The sequence below is a fragment of the Scylla paramamosain genome, chromosome 8, assembly GCF_035594125.1.
Source record: "Scylla paramamosain isolate STU-SP2022 chromosome 8, ASM3559412v1, whole genome shotgun sequence".
Classification (NCBI taxonomy): Eukaryota; Metazoa; Arthropoda; class Malacostraca; order Decapoda; family Portunidae; genus Scylla; species Scylla paramamosain.
In genome coordinates, this window is record NC_087158.1 from 15,232,040 (window position 1) to 15,241,902 (window position 9,863).

The 9,863-nt window shown below is 42.7% G+C and overlaps 1 protein-coding gene across 1 annotated transcript in view; it reads right to left on the reverse strand.

Annotated features, from left to right (window-relative positions):
• LOC135102546 (sodium-independent sulfate anion transporter-like) overlaps positions 1-9,590 on the reverse strand; it is a 92,989-nt gene extending 83,399 nt beyond the window's left edge. Inside the window, exons 1-2 of the mRNA XM_064007827.1 lie at positions 9,456-9,590; positions 9,224-9,342 (exon numbers count right to left, since the gene is read on the reverse strand). Coding sequence (XP_063863897.1) covers positions 9,224-9,260 — 37 coding nt within the window. The 5' untranslated portion in view covers positions 9,261-9,342; positions 9,456-9,590. The remainder of the gene's footprint in view (positions 1-9,223; positions 9,343-9,455) is intronic.
• Between the last annotated feature and the right edge of the window lie 273 nt (positions 9,591-9,863).

The following is a 9,863-nucleotide window of genomic DNA, read 5'->3' on the forward strand; positions in this document are numbered from 1 at the left end:
GTGTGTGTGTGTTTTACAGGAAATTCAATTTAAAACAAAAAAAAAGCTAGCCCAAGACGGTTGCTAAAGAGGATTAACAATAAAATAAAACAAATAAATAAATAAATAATAAACAAATGAATAAATAAGTAATGAATATATAAACGAATAAAAAATATAACACAACAACAACACAAGAATTAAAGAAAAGTTGGCCAATGTAGTTTCTGTGGTGTTTTGATGGTCCTCTTTGAAACAGTCCAAGTCGCGGGGAAACATAAGCCAAATGATGCCAACCTCCACGTGTACCCATTCATTAGCGATGCAATATGTTAATTTAGATATGCAACTCCATTTCGATCTTCATAATCTTTTATCACTTAGAGTTTTAATAGCTTGACTGTGCACAACATCACGTCCAAATATTAGTGAGATATTGTCAATGCGCTGAGAGATAATACTGATATGTTATTTTTGTATATAAATTAATTTCTCTCTTCAGGTGATGTAACTTTTTATTGTTTTTACTTCAGTTTTCCCTTTTGTTTGATTTTCTAATGTTATATATGTATTTAAATTAATTTCTCTCTTCACTTAATATAATTTTCCATTATTTTCACTTCAGTTTTCTCTTTTGTTTGATTCTCCAACGACTAAGATTATGTCAAAATTATAAGCGAAATGTTGACGGTCTACCAAAAGATGTACTAAACGTAATCAAGGCATGTAATCCAATGTTAATTTACCATTATTGGGCTTTTCACTCATTTCATTTTAATTCTCAGCTTTATTTGTTTTAACGACTAACATTATGATCAACACATTAACGAAACGCTGACAATCTACAAAGAGATGTAATAATATGTTCATCCAGCATACAATTTCACTTCGATCTGCCCTTGATTTAACTTTTCATTATTTTCACTTCAGCTTTCAATATAGTTTGCTTTTTCACGACTAACATTACGACCAACTGAAAATAAAATGTTGACCACTGCAGTCTGAACTGACGTCACGATTTCATGATTCATCCCAACTCCTCAAACAAGTAGACAAACAGCATCGCACACACGAGCACACACACACACACACACACACACACACACACATACACACACACACACACACACACACACACACACACACACACACACACACACACACACACACACACACACACACACACACACACACACACATCTGGTTGGGTCCTTTCTCACTTCCATTAATCAGAGAACACCTGAAAGAGCCTACAAATCAGGCCTATATTTCATACCTAAGCCTATATTTTTGTTACTGTAGAAGGATAGATAGATAGATACATACATACATAGTAAAAACATACATACATACATATATAGGTAGACAGACAGACACAGACAGATAGATAGGTAGGTTGGTAGATAGGTAGATAAATAAATAGATAGACAGAGAGATAGATGAATAAATGCTGAAAAAACTGAATGCTCAGTTATTTCAGTTATTTATTTGGTGTCAGTAGAAGAGAGAGAGAGAGAGAGAGAGAGAGAGAGAGAGAGAGAGAGAGAGAGAGAGAGAGAGAGAGAGAGAGAGAGAGAGAGCTGTTCACAGTTTTTGTCACTGTCTTTCCCCCTTCATCACTATTCCTCACTACCAATACTTTTCTTCCCTCACTATCACCCTCACAATCTTATCACCTCTCCCCCCCACCTCACCACTATCCACTGTCCTCCCCTCCCTCACCACTGTACCACTGCCTCCCACCCCCACCCCTTTAACCACTGTCCACTGTCCCCCCACCTCACCACTGTCCTCCCGCTCTCACCGCCGCCCAAACGAACATATAAGTAGGGCAACGATGGGAAGCCTTGACCTAGCCAAACACACACACACACACACACACACACACTCAGGAATCTATAATGACACTTAGACATGGACAGGAAGCGACATACGTACACACAGACAGACAGACAGATAGAGGGACAAGCGAATCATTATGCATAGAAGTTAGGTAAGTAGGGCACCACCATCACTACCACTACCACCACCACCACCACCACCACCACCACCACCACCACTACCACTACCACCACCACCACCACAGTATTGATAGGCAACACGAGTCAGGGAAGGTTGCCGAGATAAAAACAGTGGGAAGTGTAAACATTCGCTAGTATTTCTTATTTAACGCTCAGTTCTCTCATCGGCACTGTTTTCAAAGGCCACACAGATGCTTAGCCGCGCTCCCTTCCTTGTTTCTCCCACTGATGGTCCAAAATACTAACTAAATGACCACTGGGAACATAAAAACACTCTTGCAAATCGTTATATCTTTTCAGTTAACCGTTTCATTGCTATTTGGTACATCTTTCCTTAATTACTAATCACTCTGAGACATCTTTACTTGTTCTTGAGCCACCTCCAATCTTTAAACTAGGTAGAAATTGCAAAATCTAGTATTCTTTTCATGTCCCTCTTTCTTGTAGATGCTTATAAAGATTTCATGCATTACTTCTGGTGCTGCTAATTGTCTCACATCGCAGTGAAATAGTTAATTAGTCTTTTTATAAGTAGTCGTGATAAGACGCCGGAACGTTTGGAAAATATTATCACTGTCCATTGTCCGCGTCTCTCCTCACGCCGCCCATCACTCCCGCTGCTGCCGTGCATCACCGAGGAGTGGACGCACGGGGAATGTTTTAGAGTTATGCACGTTTGTCTCACTCTAGCGGGCCAGACTTATTTTATTTTCGCATGCAACACCGTATGCTTCATTGCTGCATGTGTCACTATTATTGCAACGTTCTTCAATTTAAACTGTCTGCCATGCATGGTCTCACATATTTTATTATTTTTTATCTATATATTATTTACTAATTTATCAATTTATTTTTAGAAACTTTAACTTTCAGTCACGTACAATCCGCTAACATTCTTATAATTCCTAACTTAACTGTTACGTACATACTCGTAACATTTTCAAGAAACCTGACAAAGCTGCGAAGTAAAATTTTCTATTGTTCTTCAAAAAGAAATAAAAAAATAAAAAAAAATAAAATAAAGAAGAAAGAAAGAACGAAAAAGGAAAGAAAGAAGGAAAGTAACTGCCATATACAAACTCCTAACATTATAAACAAATAACGAGCCTAACTACTACGTACGAACTTCTAATATAAACAGAAAAAGAAAGAAAAAAAAAACTGTCACTTACAATTTCCTAGCATTCTTGAAAACTTGCACCAGTAATGACATATGTATATAATTAAATAAACGATGTTACCAGAAGCTAAAGCGATAAGAGAATAACTCCTAAACAATACGAGAGTGAAAGATATGAGCATGTACTGCTGCCCTGCTGACCACCACTGACTCCCGCTGATCCACGCTGCCCCTGCCCTCAGCGCCCCGCCACGTGCCCGCGTCAGCAGGCGGAGGAGCGCAGCGCGACAGACTTAGCGACGGTGAATCTGTTTCCGTCGCGGAGAATCGCTGAGTAGGTGTGCCACATGACAGGCCAGCACGGCATCGGCGGGGGGCGAGAACCCCTCGCGGTGCCTGGGTGGCGGGGCGGGGGCCAGGGCTGGGCTGAGGAGCAGTAGCAGCAGCAGCAGCAGCAACAGCAGTGGTGATGGTGGTGGTGGGTGTTCCTTCGTCAGGATACTCACGGTTGATGCTGTCACACTCCATGGCGATGCGGCTGAGTGCCCCCGAGCTCGCGGATCACTGCTTCTCTCGCGCGAGTCCAAACGGGCACTCCCTCTCTTTTTCACTCTGAGTGTCCGTGCCGCGCGTGGCCGCACACCTCACCAGGAGCCGAATGGTGTCAGACTAAAGCTACAGGCAACCTCCACCGCGGGTCTGCTCAAAGGTTGCGCTGCGCATCGTCTCTCGCCCCACACACCGCATCGCCACCACGCCTCACACACCTACACTCACACGCTTGCAAACCCGTTCACAGCCTCACACACGCGTAAAAATCTAATGGAGTCTTCAGCCTGGTGTCCACCACACAAAAGTCACGCCGTTACCGCAAGCAGGGCCGCCGTCTCCACGAGGACGAGTATCGGGTCTGAACGAAACTCATCGGGAAGGTCTCGGCGCCGCGGCATCGTGCCTGGTTTCGGTGGGTGGGCGGCACGACGGCCTTGGGTGGCATTGCCATAAGGACCACCAGTGCCACCCCGCCGAGCACGCGAGCTTCACCACTACGGTGCCTGGCAGTACGCTCGTGGCGAACGTGTTCGCCGGTCAATACTTGCTGGGCCGCTACTCTCTTTGGTCGAGGTTGCTGCTGCTGCTGCTGCTGCTGCTGGTTCTTACTCGCTTTTTTATCCCGACGTCCATTGTTGCTTCCCTCGCAGTTTAGGCACATCTCAGACACGCCCTCTCTGCTTACGAGAGCACAAGGGACCGCATGAGAGCGCTGATAAGACAGGCACCATCACCACCACCACCACCACCATCACAGTGCCGCGGCGCTGCATGGGCGGGTCAGCTGATAGAGGCAGCAGCTCGTGTCCAAAACAAAACATAATAATGCAGGAATGAGTAGCTTTTTTGTATTCCACTGTGCGACTGAACTTCGGCTGAGGCTGAGGGCAGGGAACCCACGCCCTTCTGTTGAGGCTTAATCTAGGATGCTGGGGTGCATAGGAGAGCGTGGGGAGTGCGGGGCAGGTGGGGTGGAGTGCATGCGGAAGAGGAGGCGGGGCGGATCAGCTGGGAGGAGTGGATCCTGGGGGCGGGAAGCAATGCGTCGCTGGAGAGGCCTGCTATAGGAGTCTTTGCGACCTGTCCTTCACTCACACACAATTTTTGTACGATGCTTTTAGAACTCATGGCTATGGTGTGGTGTGGTGTGTGGTGTGTGGTGTGGTGTGGTGTGGTGTGGTGTGGTGTGGTGTGGCGTGGTGTGGGGTGGTGTGAGGATATGGAGTATATACTGTATGCTTTTAATGATTGTATTGTAATAAAAAAAAAAAATCCCACACATGGTCTTAAACATATACACAAAATAAAAAAGGTGATTGTTTTTTCGCGGTATTTCTCATCTACCCTCGAGTGTACTGCGCTTCAATTCTTTCAGTGCTACGCAGTGCTTGGCACTTACTTTTGTGCTACAGTCTCTTGAATACTTTTGTAGCATTAAAAACAAAAATAAATAGGTTTTCCTAGTCTCTTTATTTATGTGTCCATGCAAACTTTTCTTTTTCTTTTTTTCACTGTGTCCTGAATGTTAAGAAAGAATGGCCACAGCAGGCAATGGGTGAAGCGTCCTACACAAGACGTGGAGTGCTCAGGTGCTGCAGGGCAAGTGATCTTCCCACATGCCTCCACCGAGTACTGTTCCCCTTTTTAGATTTTTCTTTTTTTATGTAAGAGAGACACTGACCAAGTGCAACAAAAGAGATTGGGAAAAAAAAAAAAAAGGCCCACTGAGACTCCCCACTCTTGCAACCGACAAGGTTACGAGAGAGCTTTACTCGTATCTTTCCGGAATCTAGCTTTTATTTATCTAGGTATCCCACATGGGGTGACCCAGACAAAGCACCACACACTCATATACACACCATTCACACTCTTAACCCCGTCGGCCGCTGATGGAAAGGGACAGTCTCGTGGACCACCGTACTACACCCCAGGAACTTAGGCATAGCACAGCTGGCCACACACATCCATAACAAAGTCCAACAGCATACAGTGGTTTACCCCTGCCCTTCATAACGAGACTGCTCCCTACGCCGCACCTTCTCCAATCCTGAGAACACAGCAGATACAGAATCGAACTTACAACCTTTAATTAGGCCGCGAGATGAGCAATATCAAACCACAAAACCAAGCTGCAAATCTGGCAAGGCTGTGAAATGGTAAAAGTATCTGTATTAAAAAGAACGTTCGATTTTTCTGTTTACTTGTCTGTCTATCTACCACGTGTTTTCACATCCATGATGCATAATTCAGGGACAACATTAATGGTTTATAATAACGCAGACTGGGTGTGTTGCACGGAGAGAAGCTGTTAATTAAAAATCTGATAAGTTATTTATTTCCTTAGACTAAATACTCGCACTTTAACAGTAAACAAGTGCAAGGAATGCAGTAGTTAAGCCGCGAGATGAGCAATATTAAACCACAGAGCGATGCCACAATTCTGTCAAGGCTGTGAAATAAAAATTAAAGATCAAACAGTATCTATATTATTAAGAACGCTCGATCTGTTTGCTTGTCTGTTTGTCTGTCACGTTTTTTCACAGTCATGATATCTAATTCAGTGACAACATTAATGGTCTAGAGCAGGGGTGTCTAACTCAAATCCTTTCGAGGGCCAATTATGCACTCGGTTATGGTCTCGAGGGCCATCAAAGATTTGGTAATTAGTTATTGGCAAGACTGAAGATTACAACTTATTTTGCTGGTCACCCTTGTTTACCAGAAATACATTATTTGGGTTCATCTAAACATTTTACCCGCAGGCCATGAGTTTGACACCCCTTTGCAGCTTTGCTGCACGGAGAGAAGCTGGCAACTAAAAACCTGAACAATAATTTGTTATTTTTGTTTATTTATTTATTTATTTTTAGACTGAAAGCTCACACGAAGGACTATATTCTGAAGTACTTTGGCGCCGCATCTCCACTACATTGAATAGGTTCACACGAGTCTTTAAGATTTTTTTTTCTTTCATGGTTCTGGTGACAGATTAACAAAATTTCTACATCATTAACAGGAGAAGCATTCTTGAGAACCCGGCTAATCATCTCTGTGGTCTTTGAAAATAGTAGTGGTGAGAGAGCGACGCGTGCCTAAGAGTGCAATCAAAGCAGGTGCAGAGAAGAGAGAGAGAGAGAGAGAGAGAGAGAGAGAGAGAGAGAGAGAGAGAGAGAGAGAGAGAGAGAGAGAGAGACCGGAACCCATATACTAAAACACTTCACGGCCTCAATAGGGCTAATAACGACTCTCTTCAAAGGCCACAGAGATGACTACTCATACTCATACATTTCAAGCATTTGGTGGTGCAGACTCCGCTAAACTATCACAGGAGTCATGGAAACAATCTAGGAAACAAACTCCTCGCTTCCAAATACTTCTACCATTATAGCCTGTTGCGAGTAGACGAGGTAAGACGCTGAAAGATTTGAGAATGCGGTGCAAGGGTAATCCCAAGCACCTCCTCCACCTCACGTGTGTCTCTGTAATGTGCTAGCTTATGGTTTCTGAGGTGACGTTGTGTTGACAAAAGTATGTTTCAGAGAGAGAGAGAGAGAGAGAGAGAGAGAGAGAGAGAGAGAGAGAGAGAGAGAGAGAGAGAGAGAGAGAGAGAGAGAAAGAGAGAGAGAGAGAGACTGTCGTACCCTACACACAGGATACAAACCACAATAGTGATGTAGCCTCCTAATTCCAGGGACAAGCAAGGCCAGGAGCGCCACGTGGGGCTGTAACTTGCAGCTCATAATGGCTGAACCCACTACCTCCTCTCCCTCTCTGCTAACCCTTTGTGACTGCTGTGGCTTCTCCCTAAGCTTAATAAAATGGTCTAGTGTAAGTATAACATGGAAGGACACCGCTGACAGCAAAGACACATCTGTTAGTTTCAACCTTTTAGTGTCTGTTGTATTTGTGATCAGTAAAGTTATGTAACAATTCATAGCACAAAAAAAACAATACATGGAATCTTTATAAGAATCTACGAGAAGGAAAGGAATAAAAAAAAATTTAAAAAAAATAGATATTTTTAGCGAGTATAACCTTTGGAGGTGGCTGCAGAACAAGATATGTTTCAGAGAGGTTAGTAATGAAGGAAAGATGTGCCAAAAACCCGTGAAAGGGTTAAAATTGCTCATAAGAAGTAATAAGTATGTAATTATCGTGTTACCATTGGCAGTCTAGAGGTTAACAGCACACCACCAGTAACTCCCTTGTACCAGGTCCTCTCCTTCTATCCTCGCGTCAAATTAATACCATCATTCCTGAACACTCAAGGAACAAGAAGGCATAACTGCGAGAGCAAGGAGGCAAAATAGACAAGATACGGAGAGATAAGGTAAGAGAAGAGATAACAATGAAGTAATGGAGGACTACTATTACGTAATGTTTGTCTTCCTCTGCCCAACAAAACCACATGTTGGCCACGCAATCAAGGGTAGTGCTCTTAAACGCTTTGGGCTCTCATTGGGATCATTTTCAAAGACCATGAAGATGATTGGTCAGGATCACGAGATATTCGTTCCCATTAATGGAAAATCCTTGGATTATATTCTCGAACGTTTCAGTGTTTCATCTTAACCCACTTGAACATGCTTCTGTGGAATTTATTAATGCGTGGTCTTCGGAGTTGTTTCCATGATTCTAGGGAAAATTTAACTGGAATTCTGCGTCATTGATGAACACACACACACACACACACACACACACACACACACACACACACACGAAAATCCGACAAATCACCTCGGTTGTCTTGGAAAATATTAGTTTGTATGGGAGCAAGAAGCGTTTCAGAATATGAGCCATTTTTTAGCTGTCCCTCAAATCATGCAAATACCTTGAAAACCCATTAAGATCCAACAGATTCTATAAAAGGCAAATAAGGCGCCAAAACATCAGACGATACGGACGTAAAAATGACGAGTTATGGAATGATATCACCATTACAACACGTCTGGGGCGGTGATTAGATAGCGCAGATGTGCGGGATGATAAATAGCATCGTAAATACATACAAGCTGCCTCACGAATCAACCCTAGTAAGCTTCAATCTCCTAACACCCAACACTCCCCAATAAACAATTAACACACCGCCATAACACGTTATTACAGGAATTAAGGCAATTTCTACGATAATCACGTGAGCTAATGAGACTTCGATTATTATTCGTCTGATACAATTGATTAGCAATCTCCATGCATCTTACATATTTCTGAAGATGTTAGGATACAAATCCTGTTTTCTTTTTCGCGACAGCGCAATCTAATTCGTAGCGTCTGTTATGAGAAAAAAAAAAAAAAAACACGCTCGATTCATAGGTTTGGTGTCACCCAGAAAAGCACACAAAAAAAAAAAAAAACAACAATAAAAATCCTCCTTTAAACTACTCATCCGTCAGAACCCTCCCATGGTCTTAAGGGTCTATAGTAATTCCATTAGTAATTATCACTGGCGCTAGACATCCTTACACACACACACATACACACATACACAGTATCCGCTTTACAGTACACACTAAGGCCACATCTCCCAATACACAAGCATGGCAGTACTTACAATGACGAATATTTCCTTTCATGGCTCGATTATTCATCCTCTCGGTTTACGTACGTATGTATAAAGCCTTCTTCTCTAGGAGCAGGAATCCACTATGGTTGTGCCCTGATCCACTCCAGCTGAGAAAATATGATTATACTTGAAAAATGCTTAATAATTCCTCACCTTCTACCATGCACCATCACTATAACGTCAGGACGCCGAAACGTTTGCATATTGCAATAAAAATTACCTATCAAGTTGGTATTTATTGACATCTTCCCTTACATCGAGGTCACTCTCTTGTTCTCGTCGCTTTAAATTTTCAAGTTTTAAACACAAAGGGAGCTCTGAAGCCAATGCGCTTCAGACCACTAATATGAGTTCCACACTTTGCCCTATACTTGCCCATTTCTTTTCCCTTCGACACAAGAAACATCACATCGTCAGGTTTGTGCGGTGGCGCTGCGGGGGAATACTTCCCATCTTACTTTGCTGACTAGAAACAACAGCTAACAACAAACTATCTCGTTAAAAAAAATATATATAAAAATTTGATAAATCAGTTTAATTATTTTCATGTGGTTGAAAGTTAAGCGATTCTCTCTCTCTCTCTCTCTCTCTCTCTCTCTCTCTCTCTCTCTCTCTTTAGAAATATATA